Below are 21,902 nucleotides of genomic sequence, written 5' to 3' on the forward strand. Positions count from 1 at the left end.
GTTCAGTGTATCACAGCTTCAATTTACATTTATAAAATCTACCAAGTAAACAATGTACCTTTTCCAAATATCAACCAGAGCAGGCTTAAAGACTTCTTCTGCAACAGCCCCGGTCCAAAATGAACAAAACACCCTTTATCTGTAATCACGGATACACAGTCTGCACTGTGGAGGGCAGCAAAGATGCCAGTAATGCAGCTAGCTCAGTTCAAATAGACAAGAAGAAGAAATCCAGAACGGAAGTAAGCCCAGGTGAGTCAAACGGTGTATTTTAAAGTAAAAGCACAAGTAAAAACATATAGCCGTATCTGGTCTAAACTACAATCAAGCAGAATACAAAAGCAAGGAGATAAAAAAAAAAAATACGACCTTTAACCTTTGTAAATAGCAGCCATAAATTTTAGTTTTACACTGATGCATATTTCTGAGGGGAATCTCTGACTCTTTATAAATTCGCATCATCAAGGACAGCTCACACCCTGGCTTTAAACTGTCTGACCTGCTGCCCTCTGGCAGGCGATACAGGAGCATCAAAGCCAGAACAAACAGACTCCAGTTTCTTCGCCAAAGCAATAACCACCCTGAACTCACACAGTGCAACACCCACATCTCTGTGCAATATTATATTATTCATACTGAACAATACCTATCACCCCTATATTGTGTAATATCCAATATTCATTCACTAGTGCAATATTCATTCACCAAGTGCTAAACTCACCCATCTTCATTATTATGTGTATATACTTATTTTATTTTTTTTACAATGTATATATTTTTATACATTCTATTTTATTTTCTGTATATATTTTCTTAGAAATTTTATTTTATATTTTAGAAAGTGTGACTTCTGCTACATGGCACTGAACAGGAGTGGCCCTCCAGTCTCATTGTACATTCTGTATAATGACAAATAAAGGCATTTTATTCGATGCTATTCTCTTTATTTTGAAATGTAGACCGAAAGTCTACATTTCCGGAACATAAGCGTGACCGCTGGCTTTGGGTCGGTGTGATGAAATGCTGTCAGCACTAGTAACTACAGAGTTATCATAGAAAATATACACTTTAGAGGTTAATAAGTACCCATGGGGGGTAAGAACAAACAGCGAACTAAAGGAAATGTTCGGGTAAGTTGCTACCACTGGCTATAAGGCACAGTATTGAAGACAAGAGCTAAAATTGCTAACAACAAACTCGAAAACGAGCTAATATAAACTTCTGGTTATCGCAACGCGTGGCGAGGCATTGATAAATGCAGCTAACTACATGTTTTTTCCTCCCGCCACTAGCCGTCCAATAGCGGCCGAGCGGCTGAAGTGCTGACCCGGGAAGGTGGCGTAATCCCGGCGTTTGTGGGCTTCGGCTCGGCCGTCACTTCGGAGCTATGTTATGTTCCAGCTGTCCACGGCGCGGAGGACATAGACAGCCTGGTAGACGCTGATTTCCGCCTGGTGCTCAGAAAACTGTCGAAGAGGGATGTTGTCACCAGACTTAAAGTGAGTTTAAACCTTGTTATTCTGTCTGCTGCCAGACACACGGAATTCAGCATAATATAATAATAAATCATAATACGCAAAACACATGCAGACTTATATAAGCAGATTGTTGATCGGGCTACATCTAAAGTTTATGCCATCTCTTTAAAAGCTTTTTAGGCTGATGATGGTCGCTTTGACTTAAATCAACTTCTCGTTGGACCTCATATTGAGAGTTTTGCTGAACAGTGAACTCCAGATCTTAATGAGGGAACAGTCCTGACCCAACCATGAAGCCACTTGTCAGTCAATTGTCCAGTTACCTTTGAGTCTCTGGAAATAGGGAACTGTATGTTCTTAAATGGTGAATTCCATACTTTTGATTAACCCCTTGAATTAAAGTTGAAAGTCTGCATTTCAGTCAGATCTTGATTGTTTGATTTAAAGTGCAGTTTGTTGGTGTTCATATTTATGGAGCTAACTGAAACACAAAATTGCTATGTTAAAAAAAAAAAAAAAAAAATCACACCCCCATATATTACATACAGTAACATAAAATAGTGTGCGGACATGAAAATCAGTCGACCGTTTGATACATTGGAAGTCTCCTCAGGATGTGTTTTGGTTCAAATCTGTCTAGTGATTATCTGTAATCTTCTCAGGCTGTGCAGGATTTTGGGTCCATGTGTCAGGAACGGGATGCTGAAGTTGTAAAAGGGATCCTACCGTACTGGCCACGAATTTACTGCAAAATATCAGTGGTGAGCTGCTCTTTCTTGATGTGACTGTTTAGGTTTCATATATATATATATTTTTTTTTTTAGCATTCTGGAAATGATCTCTCTTCAGCGCATTAAAAAAACACTCATCAACTCCACAATTGTCGATTTTGTGCTGTCCCACTCTTCCTATCAAATACAAGCCAGTTAACCCATTTTTATCAAATGTGTAAATATCAAATGTTTAATTGTGAATTTAAAATATCTCTTACTAAGTGGCTGCCCAAAATTACACTAGGATAATGTTTTGTCTTAGTATTAAATGTGTGTTATGTTCTCGGGATGTGTCTATATTCAGAAGGTTTTGCCTTCATAATTTCTGTCAGGATCATGATCGACGCATTAGGGAGGCTACCCAGCAGGCATTTGAGCAGCTGGTGCTAAAGGTCCGTCGCAGCTTGGCCCCATTTCTGAAAAGCTTGATGGGTCACTGGATTCTGTCCCAGTGCGACACCTACACACCTGCAGCCTCAGCTGCGTGCCAGGCCTTCCAGGCTGCTTTCTCGCCCGCAAAACAGCCTGAAGCTATCAGCTTCTGCAAGGATGAGATCCTTAATGTGAGTAGAAGTGGTGGCATCAGTGTGCACATGGGGGTTTTTCGCTTTAGTTGAATTTAATGTGAAATTGTTGTTTTTACATTGCAGGTACTTCAAGATATTTTGTTGAAGGAAACGGCTGACACACTGAGCGATTCCCAGTATGTTAAGATTTTATCTCATTATAGCGCCTGTGTTCATCCCTCTCACTGTGCGCCACTGTGATAATGCATTCTGTCTTTGCTGAGGCACTGATTCCCCCTGTTCTCTAGAAGTTTGTCAGAGGAAGAGAGAGAAGCCAAATATGTGCGCATGCTGACCAGTTCTCTGTTGGGAGTGAAGAGACTTCTCTCCCTGCTGCTTCAGAATGACGACAGGGCGACCCTGGAGAAAAGACTAGCACATCTTGTTAATTCTGGGAAGTTTTGGAAGTATGGCAAACACAAAACTCCACAGGTACTAGCACTGAATAGGCATCATGTGTATTTACAGTATGCAAATAAAACAAAGTGTTCTTGCTGGGCTGTTGTGCGACCAAAAAAGCTTTAAATGCACCAGGGCGTTAATTATTTTTGGTTTGTTTGTATGTCTTGGCAAATTCCTAACTTTTGAGACAGCTGTGAGAAGTTACATTACATCAGTTTGTGCTGACAGGAAGCACATATTACATATCTAATAAACTGTCATAAAAATTACAACTGCAACATGTGGATCCACAGGTGAGAGGGGCATTTTTTGAGATGGTGTGCGCTCTGTGTGAGTTCACACCAGGGCTGGTCCAGGCTGAAGCGGCGCGTTTCTGTCCCGCCGTCCTCCTCAGTATTGATGACACGGATCCTGTAGTGCTGCCCCCCCTGTGGGAAGCCGTTCTCCATGTTGTGTCAACAATCCCTGTAAGCTCATGTTTAAAACATCACATCTCACATACAATAATGATAATGCAATTATATTTTTGTTATTACAGCGTAGTTAATCAGCAGTGGAAGGGGGCATGACATTAAGCAGCATCAGAAGAGCAACAGCTATGTAGATGTGTTTCATTTTGTTGTGCCATTTTATTGTTTATTTGCGTCTAATCTTGGAGGTTTGTGTTTGTGTTTTAGGATTGCTGGACACATGTGAATGCCAGGAAAGGCTTCTTGCCCAAACTTTGGGCTCTTTTAAAAGAGGGCGGCAAAGGCATGGCTAAAGCGTTCCATCCTAATCTGATGCCGCTCCTCAGTAAACTGCCGCCACAGGTCACTGATCCGAAGCTGGACTTCTACACCACATTCTTCACCACATTCATACAAGGGTAATTAGTCAATGTGTGCGTCTGTGTGTAGTTTAAGGGAACTACATTATGAAAATATGCGTGTATTATGTATATCATATTAGAAAATTGTACAAGTCAAATTAATAAGTTAATACATACATAGAGAAAATTTATTATTTAAATTATTTTGCAAGTCATTTGATGAATAATACACTTATTACTCTTGATATAACTTATTTTTGCATTATATAACCTCAAATTTGTGTTTGTCTCAGTGTGTCTAGTGAGCGTGCGGTAACAAGCCCATCAGAGAGTGCGGTGATAGTGACATCTTTTGTTGAGTGCTTGAGATATTGCATACTGCAAAATGCAGAAGACGTAGAAGACCAGGGGAAATTCAGAACCATGCTTACTTCACAGCAGGTGGAGTCACACAGTCACGCATGCTTTTCCCACAGTGGTAAATCTAGTGAGGTTCACATCTTTCTTACCTTTTTTTTTTTTTTTTGTCTTGTTGTAGCTTCTACCCCTACTTGAAAATGCTCTCAGAAATCCTTCCCTTCAGAATGGTCCCCTCTTCCTTTCGGTCACTGAAATGCTTATTTCCTGGGAGAAGAGGGTAGGTTTACAAAGGGAAGGTGAAGACAGTGACAGCAAGGATGTCTTTCAAAGACTTCTGACAGACTTCTGGGAGGACCTTGGTCTTCTGTGTGTGCGTTATGTTGACAACGAGGAGGCAGATCCACAGGCTTTGGAAGGGATAGCCACCTTGCTGCATGTAAGCTTACTTTAGAAAAGGCTCTTGCTCAGATGTATTCTCCACAGAAATGTCAATTTTCACACAAAGGATGCAGAAGATCCATATGACTGTCAGAGCAATTTATGTCTAAAAAAGTGGTCATTGGGTAACACATAAAGTGACGCCAAAACAAAACTATTCTGTCTTGTATTTCTCCAGGTGATGCACTATCCTGAGAGGGTAAACAAAAAGCAAGCACACAAGAAGAAATCTGTCAGGTTGTGTTTCTCTAAACCAGAAGAAAATGAGAAAACTGGAGTTGAGGGGGATGGTGCTGAGAAGCTTGCGCAGGCGGTGTCAGGGCTCGTGAATGAGAAAGCATTTGGGTCCCTACAGACGCAGCATTTTGAAGATGTAGTGTGCCAGCTGGCACAGCTGTGCCTGGTGCATGTGAATGAGAAAAACTCAGAGAGACATCTTGTTTTCCTCTCCCATCTTATGCGGTCTTTCCACACACCCAGAATCTTCAGTGTAAGTCTTTTTTTTTTTTTTTTTTTAAAGTGCAAATAAGTGAATTTTAATGCTAATCATTTGTTCCTTTCTTTGATTTTTCTCTGTTATGTTCTGCTAATCTTCATTATTTTTTACACCCAATGAATTTGGCTTCATAATAGCAAAATCTGTGAAAATACTGCATTTACAGTTAGGTGGTATGATTTGCAGGAGTTCTGACAGTAATGTTAATTAACTGTAATTATAATGAAGTCTATCACGCTTTGGATTCAACAGTGAAAACTATTTTATTCTTACCAGCTCTTATAGTTGATGGATGATTTAACAGTTTTCTCTTAATTGTGCTTCTCATAGACATTGGTTGAATTGGATGACAAAATGACAAAAGATGATAAGCAGAGGGATGAGGGGATCATGAAAAATCCAGCAGTGCAGTTCCTGCTGGAGCGGGTGGTGATGTGGTTGGGCGAAAAGGGGCGCACAGACACCGAACACCTGGTGGAGATGGTCTTCAGCTCACTCTACTGCTGCAGCCGGCAGGAGACCAATCGCATCCTCAACCATATCACCACAGTAAGATGCAGATGTCATCACATGAAACTTGTCTCAGTATCATCAGGATTGTGCATTTGCTCTAGATTCATCTCCAGGTTTGCTGCACTTTCTGTGCTAATATTTATTCACTCTGTTTTTTTTTTTAAAGATGGGTTTGTCATGGGGAATTATCCTGCAAATCATACAGAGGGTATGTGCCACTGACTTTACATCATTTTTTGTGAGTTTGTTCCCTATATACATATCTAATTTGTGATGCTGGAAATTTCTGTGCTGCTCTGTTATCTGTCCTTTCAGGCATGTACAGATCCAGAGACTCTGAAGAGCTGTAGTGATTGGCTAAAAGGTTCAGTTCTGGGTGAACGACTTGTAGGATTGACTGACGAGCTGTGCAAGATGGGGAGCAGCTCTTGCAGCACCATCTCTCCTACAAGCGGCCACAGCTGGACGCTTATCAGCCTGGTCCTCTCTCAGCACCACAATGATGGTGAACATAAACACACACATCACCAATTTTTTAAAATCATTTTTGCAAAAAGTATAGACTTTTTTTTTTTTTTTTTAACTCAAAAATCACGTTTTGTCTGTTTTACATACGCAGAGTCTCTGATAGGAGAGGTGTACATGGAGAAAATCTTGGAGAAGCTCCACGTCACTCTGTCTGAGACCAAAAGTCTGTCAGATGCAGGCAACATGGAGCCGCTCATCTCCTTCATTTGCGATGTGGCTTCCACTTTCTTCTCTTCTGTACAAGACTGTCTTCTGCTAGTCTCTGCTGAGGAGCTCTTGCTCACTGTCTTCCAGCTCACCGCCCAAGATCAGGCACACACTCACTTATCTGGTGGGTACCTGCACAGTGCACAAATGTCATGCATACTTGTCGGGTATGATTTTTAAAAAAAATACTCATTTGGTGTTGGTATTGTTTTGATAGATTCACTTTTACATAAACTGAAGAACGTATGCGTGGCTGGGGTCCAGTCGTTGGTCCAACACTGTGAATGTGAAGTCAAAGAAGGCGGCTTCCTGCACAGTGCAGCTGTTTGGGTGAGGAAGCAGCTGCTTGGCACCCTTCTGGATATCAAGGGGTAAGTAAATGCTTTATAATAAAGCAACTTTGTTGGTAATTAAACAAAATATGACCTGTTTAATGTGTCCGATCCATCCTTTAAGAATCTTTTCCAAGGCTTTGTTGTCGTTAATACTTGTTGTAATTTTGTTATAGCTTACAGGTTCTAGTTTTGGCTGTACAAAGCATAGTGGAGACGGTCATCTCTGTCTGCGATCAGGCCTCACCCATCATCATCCAGTTCTTCACCCTCTTGATGCCTAGCCTGGCAGAATGGACAAGAATCAGGCAGGCCTTACCTCCTCAGGTCAGAAACCCAATGCTTTATTAAAGGGAAAATTTGGATGCTGCCATACAGAGCTCATATTTTTAGGAAAGAAATTAGCTTTAGTTAAGCTCTGCACAGTAAACATTTTATATTAATGCACAGTTCTACCCCCTTTTCTCTGTCTTCAGTGGATCAAAAACCCTTTACTGTCCAGCCGTTTGCGAGACATTTGTGAAAAACCCACCGTGGACACCTGGAAGTTCAGGGAGTTGAACAGACTGCCAGCCCACCTATGTGCCTGTGCCCTTTTAGGGAAGGTGGCACAGAGAGCTGCATTCATACAGAATGAGGCAGAAAGTCCTTCACTCCTACCAAACCTTACATCCACAGGTAGACAAACTGGACACATGAACTACACTTTCCCTTCAACTTTGAGGGTTTTACTTTCATATGCTTTATGTTTTTTTTTGTTTCAGAGACACATTTTTCACTTAACAGGTTATAATGCTTTTTAATTCATTTTTATTTTCCCTTTTGTTCACTAGTTTCAGAACTACTGTATGCACTGCAGTGGTGTAAGGAGTTAAACTATAGCCCTACTGTGGTGTCTGCATATCACAACATGCTGACTGACTGGGGGCTGTCAGAAGGGCTTAATGGCCAGGTTCCAATGAAAACCCTCCTGGAGACTCTCTACACAAGGTGGTATTTAATCACTAATTCCTGACAAAGAACAGATTCATTTAGTACTTGGCAAGACCAACATATGTTATAAAAATCCAAATAAACAGCTTTTATACATATTGAAGACATATGTGTCATTGATTTAGTGAATTTTCTGCTCCATAGGAAATATTTTATTTATGTCATTAGCTCTGCCTTTTATTTGTGTCTCATTTTCTAGGCAGTAATTTAAGGCACTTTAATATTGTTTTGTTGCAATTTAGGTCAGTGACAGAGGGCGGTCTGTGGTCTCTGACTCTAGAAAACTACATCCGCAGCAACAGCTTGGAAGGTGCAGCAGTGAGAAAGCTTTATTGTAGTGCAAACAGGTCAGAAATTAATCTGTTCAAATAATTTAAATGCATAGATTTCACATTTACAGTTATGTGGCTATTCTTGTAACTGTGTTGCATATTCATAATTTTCTGCGTTTGACCAGTTTGTTCCCAGTGTCTCAAAGCAAACTGAGCACGCTCCAGGTCCTCTGCCCCACTATGAGCAATGAAGACAGGGAGAGTCTTGTAGCATTGGCTACTGCTGGATTAGTCAACTGGCAACAGGATCAAAGTAAGAACACTCGTATAAATATATATATATATATAATAACTGCACACATAGCTAAGTGAATAATAATAATTGTGCCTGTTCGTTTCAGATGTGTATGGGTGTCTGGCAGTGCTGCTGTGCTGTCTAAAAGCCGACACACAAGTAGAAGATGAGGTTGTGCAGGCGATCCTGGCCACTGTGATGGAATGGAGGAACAGTAGAGAGGAGTGGTTCCTCTTTAGCTGGTAATGTAATTTTATAAGCCATTTATTTATCTCTCGAAACATAAACTTTATATACAGTGATTAGAACCAATATCGAAACTCTTGACAGCTGAACTGCACATAACCAGTGTTAATTGGTTATCTCATTTCACTGGTCACAGGGTGTGATAAAGTAAGTAGCACATGAACAGTCAGTTTTTGAAGTTGATATGTTGGAAGCAGGAACATGATGACCGGCTCCACGCAATCCCAAAATGCTGTTCTTGTAGGGGGTTCCTGGTAAAATGTGGTTTGTACCTACCAAATGAGATGATTCACGTGAATGTTAATTTGACACATATCACGTGTACTTCCAGCATCTGTGGAATATGCTGCAAACAAGTCCTGTGATAAGATAAGATTAGATAAGCTAGACTTAATTTATCCCAGATTTGGTCAATTCTTTTGTTAGAGCAGTTAAAACAAAACCCATATAATAAAGAATGGTACCTCAATAAATAAAATACAGTCATACTTAATACTTACTTAATGTTGTGTGTTTTCTACTACATTTCTTTCTGTTTACGTGTTTTAGTGACCTGTCTAAAGCAACTTCAGAGCAGTTGAACCTCAGTGTGGAGATAATGCGTTTCCTGTCCTGGCTGGTGGCTCACTCTCCGGCGGTTCTGGGGGGAAGCCAGTGGGACTTCTTGCTGTGCTCTATGTTAGCATGGTTGGAGGTGAGACATATCTCATAGATAAGCCATTTTCACACATGCACCGCAGCCCTGAATCTTTCTAAACCTTACCCTGCTGAGCCGTACGTGAGAACAGAAATGTCCAAATCAGTACGATCAGGCACTAAATGGATTTTCCCCTGCTGTCTTTGTACTATAGAGTCCCAACACGGTTTGGAGTTCATCTGTGAAAATGACTTGTTTTTGTTTTTGCTGTATTTGAATTGTTAGTCTTTGTTATGATCCTCTGTTACTCCCAGAATGTTTATTTCTCACAGTCTTTGACTTTGTTTGCTTGCTTCCAATCTCAGACTGCCAGTGAGAATGTAAGAAGTCTATGGAACCCGTGGGTGCAGCTGTTTGTGTGTGAGAATGCTGGATTGATAGTGAAGCTGAACCACTTCTTCACAACATTATCTTCGTCCAATATAGCAGAGAAGCTGCCACCAGAACTGGCTGGTGAATGGACAGGTTTCTTTGTAGAGGGAATCTACAACCTGCTGTTGCTGCTGCCCGTCAGTATCACAGGTATGTGTGTGGGTGTTGTTTTAGAAACACTGAAACAGCTTTATTTATTTTTTCAATTTAGCTAAATGTTAGACAGTACACATCCTCTGTGTAACTGAGCAGTACATTTTGGATCCCGAGGTTCAGTCTGAAATTGTAGCGGGAAATTGATACCTCAATCACATCTCCAAATGTGAAAGTCATGTGGACAAACACTAAATGAAACATTCTTATGTTGCTCAGAGAGCATACCTCACTCTCAGAATGAAATGTAGAGTAGATCCCTGCTGCTTCCTGTCCCACTGGTACTTTTATTTGAATTGTCTGGCACTGCCCAGGTGTTAAATACTCTGCAACTCTTTCCCCCTGTGCTAGGGATGCTACTTAATTTGTTTGACTCACTGCAAATAACAAATGGCAAAAAGCAAATCTCCAGATTCTATGGGAACCGCTTTATGAAGATGATGATGTTCAGTTAAACAAGCAGGTGAAGAACATTTTATGCAGTCCGGTATCGCAGTAGTCATAATCCTTTTGTTTTTGATGTTATTCAGAGACGTTTGCTGAACCGGATGACCCCGTGTTCCCTTTGGCAGTACTGCAGTCAGTTGGTGTTGCATTGACGTATGTGCCTGTGCAGCAGCTAACCCAAAACTCACTGCCACCACGCTTCATAGCCGACCAAAAAACGAACCTGCCAGAGCCTCTTCAGACGCTCCTCAACACTTTCTGTCCTCTGCTGCTGTTTAAGGCCAGACCTCTTCAGATCACTGTCTACCACATATTGGAAAAGTAAGGATTTTGTGAAGTTTCTGCCTAAAACTGCCCTCATGATGAGTCATAATAACAGTATTATATTTGTCCTGAAACCGTGAAGTGTCTGCAGGTGTTTGCACGTAGTCCCCTCACATATACCACAAGGTATAAAACAAGGAAAAATGAATATACTTTCTTCTTGTCAACACAGGGTCATGCCTCAGCTGCCCGAGTGTGACGGAGAAGGAGACAACAATAAGTCTGATGATGACAGAGATGAGCCATGTCTGTAAGTCCTTTGGGATTGTCTTGTTAATGTGGTTTTTACACAAGTGAAATAGTTTGTTTTCTGCTTTTGTTGTTTTTTCATATACAAATATTTACGAGCTTTAACGTTTTCAAGTTATTCTTACGGTTAGATATTGTGCTCAGTTCTCCTCCAGCATCTCTGATGGCCATCCTGTCAGCCTGTGAAGAGCTGTGTGATAACATCCTATCAGGCATTCAGGTGGGAGAGTACGCAGTGGTCCAGCCTCTCAGCGTGGAGTACTCCTTCATTCTAGGTTATTTGCTGGCCTGGAAGCTGCTTCTCACTTTTTTCAAATCCTCACCATCCCATGTGAGTCACACAATCGAATATATTTGATATATTTTGACTTTGAGTTTAATTGTATGAGAGAATACAAGCAAGCAGATTAACTTCTGTTAATGATTTCTGCAGCTACGTGCCAATTATGCCCAGTACCTTAAGAGAAGCTGCTCCCTGAACAAACTCCTCCTCCACCTCTTCAAACTGATGCCCGAGAACCCGGCTTATCCAGGCCAGGAGGCAGAGGCAAGGGAGACCAAAACCTTCTTTACGGAGAGCCTGAATCTGGCTGTTGACAGTAAGCAAAGCGCATACACACCTACAGTTACAAGAGAAGGTTTGTCAACCTGTTAGAATTACCAAGATTTCAGCAGTGATTATGACTCATGAAATACATCTGATTTTTATCTAAGCCACAAGACAAATTTAGTATGACTAAACTAAAAACAGTTGTACTTTTCATGTCTTTAGTGACTGTGGTGACTAATGACTCTCAGTGCAGGCAGGAAAATGTCAGCAAACCTTTGAATTCAGGAAGAATTTTGGACCATTCCTCTGGTTTCACCAATTTTTCCAGTGTGTCCTAATTGCAACAAGCATGTTGCAGGTCTTGCCACAGCACCTCCCATGGGTTAATTCAGGTCATGACTCTGAATTGGCCATTTCAAAACAGATTTTCTTGTTGTCTAAACTTATGTTGTTGATTTAGTTGTGTGCGTACTAGTTGGATGCCCAAACCAGTTCAGCCCAAACCCCCGGGCCTTTTTCCTTTCCCCTTGTAGAGGAGCAGCCGCTCTCCAGCGAGCACCTCCCGAATGACCCTGTCTCTAAGGGCAAAGACCTTTAATGCTTGTTTCTGAGGTTTTATTCTTTCTGTTGTTACCCACAAAGCCACAGGTGAAGTTAAGGTTGTTGAAAACAAGTAAATCAACACGTTTGCCTTTGTGCTCTGCTCTCTGTTTACTACAGTACACTGGTTTAGTGTCTGCTTCACTGTATCCAGTTTGTCTCTCTGTCTCCCACTCCCCTCTTCTGCACTTGAATTATCAGTTCAGTCATTTAGGGCCATTTTATACCCGCAGTGTGGTGACTTCCAAATGCCACGACACAGTTGATGTCAAATTGACGTCATGTCTGCTGTTGACAGCCACTATTTCTACAAGCTGTGCACATCTCGATTTTTGTAACCTAGTGTGCCGAACTGCTGCAGCCGGGTTGAATGATTGTCGGTTTTTAGTTTTTTATCTGTTTTAATGATGTGTCAGTACACAAGCTCAAAGATTCACAGATTACACAGAAGGAGATGATGCAACAGTTTGAAAAGATGAAACTTTCTGGAAAAAACTTTGAAAAACACACTCGGCAATATCTTTGCTTGCAGTTTTTATGACTTCTCCTCTTATTAGCACTGATCTGGCGGTATTCTTTAAGTCGAGGTACCTATCATAAAGGAGAATATTGCAGCGGCTACCTGCACCATAACGGTGAGCATAATTGGATGCGGCTGTGTGATGATGTTACCAGAGGCACACAAAGTGAGCAATGCAGCATTTAGCCTCAGGCTGTAAATGTGGTATTTCTGAGGGGTTCCCAATCTTGTAAGTGTACACAGCTTTTGTATCGATAAACAAACATCCCCTCCTGTGCTTCCTGCCTGCAGAGTGTGACAGCGTTGAGTGGGAGCTCCCTCACCTGGCTTGCAGTGTGTACTACAGCACAGTGCAAGACCTGCCTGCCATGGTGCGGCTGTGGTGGAATAGCCAGGAAAAGAGAGTGAGCGCCGCTGTGGAGAAGTTCACTATTAAATACATCAGTCCTGTTCTCTCAGCCCAGGAAATCTCATCTGTCCACACCAGCACTCAAATGTTCGACAGCATGACTGTAAGTTGGCAAACCTGTTGCTTTGTTATGTCTTCAGTGTGAGCTTTAGTTTAAGTTAATCTCTAATTAGACATTTTAAGGTCTAATTAGTTAGTTTGAGCACCAAATCATGCATGCCATCTTCCATTCTGTTGTCTTATTTGTACATATAATTTTAATGTAAGTTACAGATCTGAAACTTTTTGCAACAAATTAGTATTAAAAATATAAGTCCAGCAGCTGTAATATGAAAAATAAAATATTCATATTTAATGGGCGTGTTCTCCACTATGGAGGATGACTTTCTGTCCACTGTGTTCATTTTTAAGCTTTCATTATTGACATCCTCACAGCCAAAAACACACCGAGACCGCTTCTCTTCATTTTGAATGGCTTTTGTGAAGCTCGTGTTGACGCGCTGTTCCTGTGTTTTCATTTTAACATCACACGTTTGACAGGAAGTAGAAGTCAGACTCAACGTTACCTCAGCCAGACAGCCCAGGACGCAGTATCTGAGCTGAACAGACTAGTGTAGCTAAAATAACCCACTCGTCTTATATTTTAAATAGAAAACTGTGTTCACATGTAATAACATTTTGATATTGTTCATACATCCAAAAAAAAAAGAAAAAAGAAAAAAAGTGAAACAGTAACCAACAGCTCCTCTGGGTCACAGCCCTACTTTGGGGAGAGGAGTGCTTAAATGATGACATTTTCTACAGTTTACAGTCCAGATGTTGAACTTTTCTGAGCTGTCTTCTGGGCTTTTTAAAAAATTTTATTATTTAAAATGCTTTAATTTGCCATCGCCTCTGCTCTGAATTGGTTGCAGTTATTTAAGAAGACTTGCCCAAACTTGCTGTTGCTTCATTCGTAGCCTGTGGTAAAAAGTTGTTGTTGTTGATGTAATAAACACTGAAGGTGAACAAATTTTGTAGTGCAACACCTGCCTCACATTAGCAGTATAATGATGCACTAACAATAGATTCTGTTAAATCGAATTTAATGAACTCTCACTTGACAATAATGCATTCAGTTCATTAAGTTGGATGCTGGCATTTAATTGTATAGCAGGTGGCTGATTATTTGACTCAAAGACCCCCAGTGAAAACAGTAAAAATGTGTATTTTTTTTTTTTTTCTTGTTGCCCCAGGTCAAGGCCCGCTCAGCAGCACGGGAGGTGATTGCTACCTATTCTGTGGATGATATCTTCATCGAGTTGGTGATTCAGCTTCCACAGAACTACCCTCTAGGTTCTATCACTGTAGAGAGTGGGAGGCGTGTGGGTGTTGCCGTACAGCAGTGGAGGAACTGGATGCTGCAGCTGAGCACCTACCTTACACATCAGGTACAGAGAAAAACAAAGGATGTAACTGCGAGAAGCTGGTGTAATAAGTTGGGTAGCTGTTCTTCAACCTTTGTGTTTTATCCCTGCCAATAAAGTTTTTTGAGTAGTGCTGGCTGCACAGGGCTGTGAAGATGCTTTCTTTTCAGAGATCAGCGAAGAAGAAGAATTAAAAATTGAGAAAAATGTACATATATGTGCTCTTTTAGAATGGCAGTATAATGGAGGGCCTGGCTCTGTGGAAGAACAATGTGGATAAGCGTTTTGAGGGAATAGAGGACTGCATGATCTGCTTCTCTGTCATCCACGGATCCAACTACTCCCTGCCGAAGAAAGCTTGCCGCACATGCAAAAAGAAGTTTCACTCTGCATGTTTGGTGAGATATATTTTATTAAAAAAATAATAATGGCATTCAAATACTTGAAGCATATTCATTAAACTTTTATTAGTCTTTATAAAGATCACTGATCACAAACTGCAGTTTGTAACAATGTTTTTTTTCTTCCTCTTCTTGCTATAGTACAAATGGTTCACTTCCAGCAACAAGTCCACCTGCCCACTCTGCAGAGAGACCTTTTTTTAAACACGCTGATGACATTGGCTGAAACCCCTGTTCATTCAATCGACCACAACTGACTGATCGACTGTGATTATCTGAAGGTTATTACAAAACCTTATTAGATCACTGAAATGAAAGGCCTTGTTTGGATCACACAGTAATGCGGAAATCTGAAACTAAAGTACATCAAAATCTAGTTTTAAATAAAATCTGGAAACCTTTCTGTCCATATTCACTGTATTGTTGCACTTTGTTTATACCAATGCATTACTGTACTGTATATATTCAGCATCAGCTGCTCCCTGCTGGTGTTACTTAGATTTTCTCTTTTTTTCCGTAGTCCCAATCTGTTCTATCTTTAAAATGCACAGGTGTGTAACCAAAAAAAAAAATAAAGCTGATTTGCAAAGTTGAGAAATCAGAGCTGGTCATGTGCTTCAGTCGTATAGAAGCATCTGTTTTAATTAGTAGGTCTCTGATCTTTAAAAAAAAAAAAGGAGTTGGTTGAAAGATTACAAATGCCTAGGACAACTTTCACCAGTATTTCCTAATATTTAGGAGTGTACAAAAATCATGTGTGATTAGTTTAATGCACGAATGAGAACTTCATTGAGGTGTTTTTTAATATGAAAATGATTATGACTAGATATAGCAGAACCTAATGGTATGTGTCCACCCTGTGCCTACATAAAACTGTAAAAGATGTTTGAAAGTAAATAAAATACAATTCAGTGAAAGTGTGTTTTTGATTCAGTGTGGCAGAGCTACACAGAGAATAACAGAAAAAACTGTTCCAGACAGAAGATCATGGCATTGTTTTTACTTTGTGTGCTGCCATCAATAGTCACGATGATGCATAATGTATAGCTAGTTGTTTTTGTATAGTTACACAAAAGGCTGACCTTGAAGTCAGGTGGAGTGATGAATAAATACATCCATTTTTCTGGTGACTGAGTCATGCAATAGAGAAGAGCGCATATGCAGGGATTTATAAAGAAGGCAAAGGTAAAAAAAAAAAAAAAAGACTGCCCTTGTATTTTTTTTTTCACCTTTTGTGTGCACAGACTTTTACTCTTGAATCCACAAAGTTTTATACCTCTGGTGTATTGTTGGGGTCATCATCTATAAAATCACTTTTCTTGTTAACCCTGGAAGTGCAGAACTGAAGGCTTAATTCTGTAAATAAAGACAGCGTACAGGAACAAACTGTAAAAATGTTTGGCTTGAAGGATAAACCCATAAGGACTTAACATATGGTTAGAGTTTTGATACTAACCATACCTACCAAATGGCTGTATAAAGATATATAGGTGAATAAGGATGATATTTATGGCATGCATCACCTGAAAACTTTATTTAAAGTCGGCTGAAGTGACACACGGGTGCTTCTGTGAACTGTTATGTTAACCTTAGCTTCTAGTTACAGTTATATTTTACATCCATGCAGTTCTAACTGTAAGTAACCTGTGCTAGTTTCCCAGAAAAGATTGTAATTAGCCTCAGCCTGTGACTGCTGCACAAGACTCCCAGGCTCATTTATCTTGGGCCCACCTCCTCCTCATGTTGAATAATTTATCTGTTTAATGGAGGCTTGCTCTCATCACAGTTGTTCCTATGGAATTAATTATGACAGATTAAGGATGATCAATGAATTAATCCCCATCATTTGGTCTGCTGTCTACGTGTGCGTGCAAGCATGTGCGCATTTGTAATTCATTATAGCAGGCAGAATTTATCGATAACCTACAGCCAGCATCCATCATCATCTGCCCTTGACCTTTTTAATAGCTATTGATCTGTTTGCCATGGATAAATATTTATACTGAACGCCCCCCCTCCCTGCCCCCACTCTGGAGTTTTGACAGAAACACTCACACCAGCAGCCTCAAATCTTATTGCTCATTATCTGGTTGATTAAGCAGTGGTGCAAATGTTAGGAGCTACAATGCAGTTCTGTTTGAAGCTTCCACAATATAGGTCAATCCTCACCGGAAGATGGCAGTGTTATCACAAAGACTGACTGATGTACTGTGAGTTAAAACTACTATTTGAGGAAATGTGGGCATATTAACCTAGAAGAAAAGCCATTATTGTTCTGGGTCTGTCTAGGGAGATCAAATTACCTATGAAGGATCAAATTTCTATAGTAAAACGTTCCGTCTCAAGTTACTTTTCAAACAAATAGTTTCTCATTTCATCCAAATAATTAATGTGGAATTTAAAAGGGAAATTAAAAAGAGATCACAGAGGGATTATTACTCTACTATCTTTAATTACTCTAATGAATTTGATTAATAATTTAAGTCACAATACTAGCAGCTATTGGATAGGACAGTTGGAGATGTTAAAGGTTAATCATTTCTAATCTGCTTGTACAGATTATTGGGAAACTGTAGATAGAGCCAATAGATCAGATGCCACATGCATCTCTCGTTTAAATACTAAAAGTGCTTTAGATGCCATCCATCCATTTGCTGTCCTCTTACACTGACCCACTTGCATGAAACTGCTGTACTAGTACAAGATAATTAGCAGAAATCCTGTCTACAACAAGTCAGTTCACTGGCCTCTCTGGCCTTTGAGCTTGATCAATGCAGACTTGGTTACTTCATAATTAGCCAGGCCTAGTTAGCTCGCATTTAGTTCTCTCTGACCCATTTTTGAGACTATTAGCATTCCAAACCATTTGTAGGAGGCTTGACCCATCACAGTCACACCACTCCGCAACACTGCAGGCAACTGCTCAGCTCTGGAAATGGCTTTGAATTAGTCTGTGTGTGTGTGTGTGTGTGTGTATGTTTTATACATGTACTATCACATGTATCAGTCAGTATAAATCTACTGATATTAGTTTTATTGAAATTAATCCCACATAATCATTTCATTGGAATCTGCATAGCTGGTCTCCCTCCTCCATCTCTCTGTGCACCTTTCTCCCATGTTCCCCATCATACAGCAAACTATATGAAATTACCTGCAGCTTCCACTATATGTGAATTTGAACCTAATCTTGGTCATTTCTGGGGTTCATTTAGTCTGAACCAAAGCGGTTTGCCTTAACATTTGCTGCTTTCATTTAAAGAAGTTAAAAAAAAGCAATGATTATTGACCTCAGTCTATTGGCTCATAGACATGCATTTGTATTAGTCATTATGTCTGGGAAAGGCTGCCTGTTCTGCCACAGTTTAAATCTACTGTTATTACTCTGTCATCATGCACAGGCCTTTTATAGTTTTCTATTACTGCTGCCATGTTATAGCAGCAGTGGAGGACACCAAAGACCTGGTGACTGACATTGCTGTTTTAAAAAGACTGGCTGTGATCCAGAAACACAGTGAGTAGATTTAAAAAAATATTCTATATTTTAAGACTAAACTGATAAGAAAAATGCAATATATCATGACATGATATTGGGTTATAAAAACAAAACAATTTATAACTAGTTTCACTGGCCATGTCTGCACAGTCTATTTGTATGACTACTGAAAACATATATTTGCTTGTCTTATCTTTCCCATGATTACTATGATAAGCACTGACATTCACAGTCATGAGGCAGATGTCTGCCAAAAAAAAGACCGTCTTTGTAGTGTTTGCCCCACCAGAAAACCTTCTACATGTAGCTTCAGTCAACCGACCACAAAAGGGGGCCGTAGTCTACATGTAAGCAAACCCTAAAAGCAATGTGAGCTCAGCCAAATCCTCTTAGATGCAACTAGGACAAACGCATGAGTGATACTTCTTGAATATTTCAGGTTGCATGTGTTAACTCCTGCACACGAGCTAAATGGGCAATTGCTCAGCCCCTTCTGCAGCGTTATTGTTTTCTGAAGCAGTGGGCTAGGTATGGATCTGCTCTGCTCTTTGTGACTCAGTGTGAAGGAAGCAATTAAGCAGCAAGAATTCACCTACCGATCTCTATATTGAGAGAAACCCACAGGCATGTCCATATATTGTACAAAGGTTCTATATATAGTGATAGAGGGTAAGAAAATGGGCTTCCATTCCCCGTGGCAAAATTTGATTTAGTGTTCTATTTAAATGGCCACACTTTTTTTTTTTTTTTTTTTTTAGAGAGGCTGGTGTTTCCATAGCTGAGCCCAAGGCATTTAGATAGATCATTCTGGAGAGGAACAAGACATTTACCACACCCCATAGACAGTGCGCCAGAAAACACTGAACTCAAAACTCCAAAATATAATACTGCATTTAAATCCCACAATTAGCATCCATTTTAATCATTCAGTCCAGGCAGGGCGGTGTTCGCAGGGGATGCGCAGATTCGTTCCAGACTGAAATTTCTATGGGGTGGATTTGCATTAAATTTTCTACAGACATTCACGACCCACAGAGGTGAATCTTAAGGACTTGTAGTGGTCCCCTGAATTTGAATTTTTCCTCTAGCTCCACCATAAGTTGCTATTTTAAGTGTAATTCTGTAGGTCGACAGCTCCTGGACAGTGTGAAATTTGGTGCTGGCATTCATGGTCTACTTATGACCAAATACTGTAAAAATTAATGACATTTCCACCAGCCTTAACTGCTCCTTGTGTTAAGCTAAGATGGTGAGCATGATAAATATTAACCTGCTTAGCCCTGAGCTACTGTAATCACCTGCTTTTGTATTGTCATCTTAGCGCTCTGACATCAGGAATTAGCTCAAAGCAGCCCTGAAAGGAAGTAGCCTACAGCCTGAGAGTGCTGCAATTTCATTTTCAACTCACAAGACAGATTTTCATTGTCACTCAGAAAGGCTCGAAGCTCAAACAAAAGTTTGAGCTCACTTTGACACTGGTTGTCCTGATAAAATGGCAGCCAATTCAGAGATAGAGTCACGAGTTTACCTTTTTTAGTTACAGCACTACCTGTCCCTGTCCGCCTCTCAGCTGTGGCATTTACTGCCGTGAGTATATCAGAATTTGATCCTGGCTACTTGTGCTGGTCTGCATCAATCATCAGAATGGCCTTTCTGATAAACAAGTGCACAGTGATATGACCTGATGCACTGCCACAAACTAAGCAAGAAAGCATCAAATTCTTGAAATTTTTAACAATTAAGTAAATCCTAATTGGCAATTACTTTGATTTGTAATCCTAAGTGTATTTAATGAGTTCATTTAGTGGTGCCATGGAGCATGATGGAGTATGGTAATTGGTTTTTATAAGACGTGTATAAGGTGTGCTCATGAGGTAGATGGTGCTACTAATTCACCAAGCCATTATGGGACATTAAAGGAGAGTTTTGTACAAAAGAAGTTGAAGAATCTTGACCCCCCCCCCCCCCACCCCTCCAGCTGTGCTCTTTTGGATAAAAATAGACAAGCATGGAGTTTTGAAGTGAGATGTTTTGGTGCCGGCAGCTCCTTTCTTAATGATCATCCCCTGATGATGATGTGTTTATGTACAGCTATCTTCAAGTGTAAAACTGAAAGGTATATATATATATAAAAAAAGCTTTTTTACAGCCATAAAATGGACATCTTACTCTTCAGTACTTACAAGGTCAGAGCTGTCAGAAAAGAGTGAGGCCAGGGAGCTAACATAATCAGGCCAGGAGGAAGAGTCATCCCTCATACACACAGCAGACTAGAGACTGGAGGAGAGAGAGAGAAGGAGGGGAGGACCTGGGCGAAATGGAGAAAGGCATGGAGATGAGTGAGCAGAAGGGCGGAGTTGGAGATTAGGACAAGACGGACAGGGAAGACAGACAGAAGAGGCTACAAGATAATGGAGAACTGGAGCAGGGAGTGGGGGATAAAGAGTGGAGAGGAAAAGAGAAGCTGGTTGCCTTTCCCTAAAGCACTGCTGATATGACAGTTGTCTGAGGCCAAATCTGAGGCCAATCCATTCCACTGATAAATGCCTCTGGCTTTAACAACCTTTACTCTGAGGGATGCGCGAACACTACTGAAGCTCTTGTTTTTGTGTTGTTGAGAAAAACAGCTAATTTGTAACACTTGAGTTTTAGTTGTGTTACATCTCAGCTATCGTTATTAAGATAATTGTTGATCTGAAACATAATTTACCCCTCTTCTGTTTTATTACACAGCCTTTGTCTTGGTGACATTAGCACAGCTGAGTCCTGCTGGCATCAGCCAGCAGCAATCATGCACACTCATCCACCTTGCTTATCATTTTTCTGTTGCTTTGGTTGTGCTGAGCTACTGGCTAATAAATAAAATGAATTACGCTTATGATAAAGCAATGATTATTTGACATCAATTACTCATTCACTGCACAACTAGGACACTTTGGTATTTCTCTGACAGATTGGAGAGCATGAAGAGAAGAGAGAAAGAGATACCTGAAACCAGCACTGCCTATGGGCTTATTCTCACATTATGTCTACATTATCTCACTGTGCAATGGAGCCTTATCAAGGCTAGCAAAAATAACAAGGTAATCAATTAAGCGAACCATGCAATTAACTTAATTAATTGGTTGTATGCCCAGGAGTATCCCGGGGCTTGTGCTGTGGACCACATTACTACACTGGCCAATGATTAGATTACAGAGTTAGTAATGCCATTTGAGTCTCAAGTGTGAGAGCTGCAAAGTGGAGTCCCGCTGGTTGCTGTGTCTCCAAATGAACAGTCTTATACCTCTGCCTGCATCAGCAGCATACAGTAAATAAGGAATCCATTTGTAGAGTGGAACAAATTGCCACAGAAATACAGGAAATGTGCAGTACTTTGTGAACTGGAAACACTGGAAAAATATTAACAGCAAGCTAGCTATTTTTTTTAATGTTAGAAGTGTTATGATGGTCAATCAACTTGCGTTTAGACTTTGTTTATTGCCTGTGATCTGGTTTCCAGGATTTGTGTGATCAAGAACAGGGTTCAGATTTTGCTAGCGATGAGCAAACATGCCTGAGACTCCTC

At 40.4% G+C, this 21,902-nt stretch overlaps 1 protein-coding gene across 1 annotated transcript; it reads left to right on the forward strand.

Moving 5' to 3' along the window:
- The first annotated feature begins 991 nt into the window (after positions 1–991).
- ltn1 (listerin E3 ubiquitin protein ligase 1) lies at positions 992–15,755 on the forward strand. The gene is made up of 32 exons (XM_030747255.1): positions 992–1,130; positions 1,293–1,499; positions 2,141–2,239; positions 2,584–2,814; positions 2,902–2,954; positions 3,066–3,249; positions 3,513–3,686; positions 3,897–4,087; positions 4,324–4,471; positions 4,569–4,826; positions 5,007–5,318; positions 5,655–5,873; positions 6,004–6,045; positions 6,153–6,342; positions 6,457–6,696; positions 6,790–6,943; positions 7,081–7,231; positions 7,381–7,582; positions 7,738–7,894; positions 8,140–8,244; positions 8,355–8,482; positions 8,571–8,706; positions 9,260–9,404; positions 9,713–9,929; positions 10,463–10,700; positions 10,876–10,953; positions 11,097–11,283; positions 11,386–11,551; positions 12,914–13,134; positions 14,267–14,461; positions 14,668–14,835; positions 14,980–15,755. The coding sequence occupies exons 1-32, from the start codon at positions 1,089–1,091 to the stop codon at positions 15,040–15,042; spliced, it is 5,301 nt and encodes a 1,766-aa protein (XP_030603115.1). The 5' UTR covers positions 992–1,088; the 3' UTR covers positions 15,043–15,755.
- Positions 15,756–21,902: the final 6,147 nt, after the last annotated feature.

Source organism: Archocentrus centrarchus, chromosome 14 (assembly GCF_007364275.1).
Source record: "Archocentrus centrarchus isolate MPI-CPG fArcCen1 chromosome 14, fArcCen1, whole genome shotgun sequence".
In the NCBI taxonomy this organism is placed as follows: Eukaryota; Metazoa; Chordata; class Actinopteri; order Cichliformes; family Cichlidae; genus Archocentrus; species Archocentrus centrarchus.

Bases quoted from the DNA above. Each gene is read 5' to 3' on its own strand.
- ltn1 (XM_030747255.1), top strand. From the start codon at position 1,089: ATGGGGGGTAAGAACAAACAGCGAACTAAAGGAAATGTTCGG. The intron at 1,131-1,292 runs GTAAGTTGCTAC...TCCCGCCACTAG, and splicing joins GAACTAAAGGAAATGTTCGG to CCGTCCAATAGCGGCCGAGC. The intron at 6,343-6,456 runs GTGAACATAAAC...TTACATACGCAG, and splicing joins CTCTCAGCACCACAATGATG to AGTCTCTGATAGGAGAGGTG.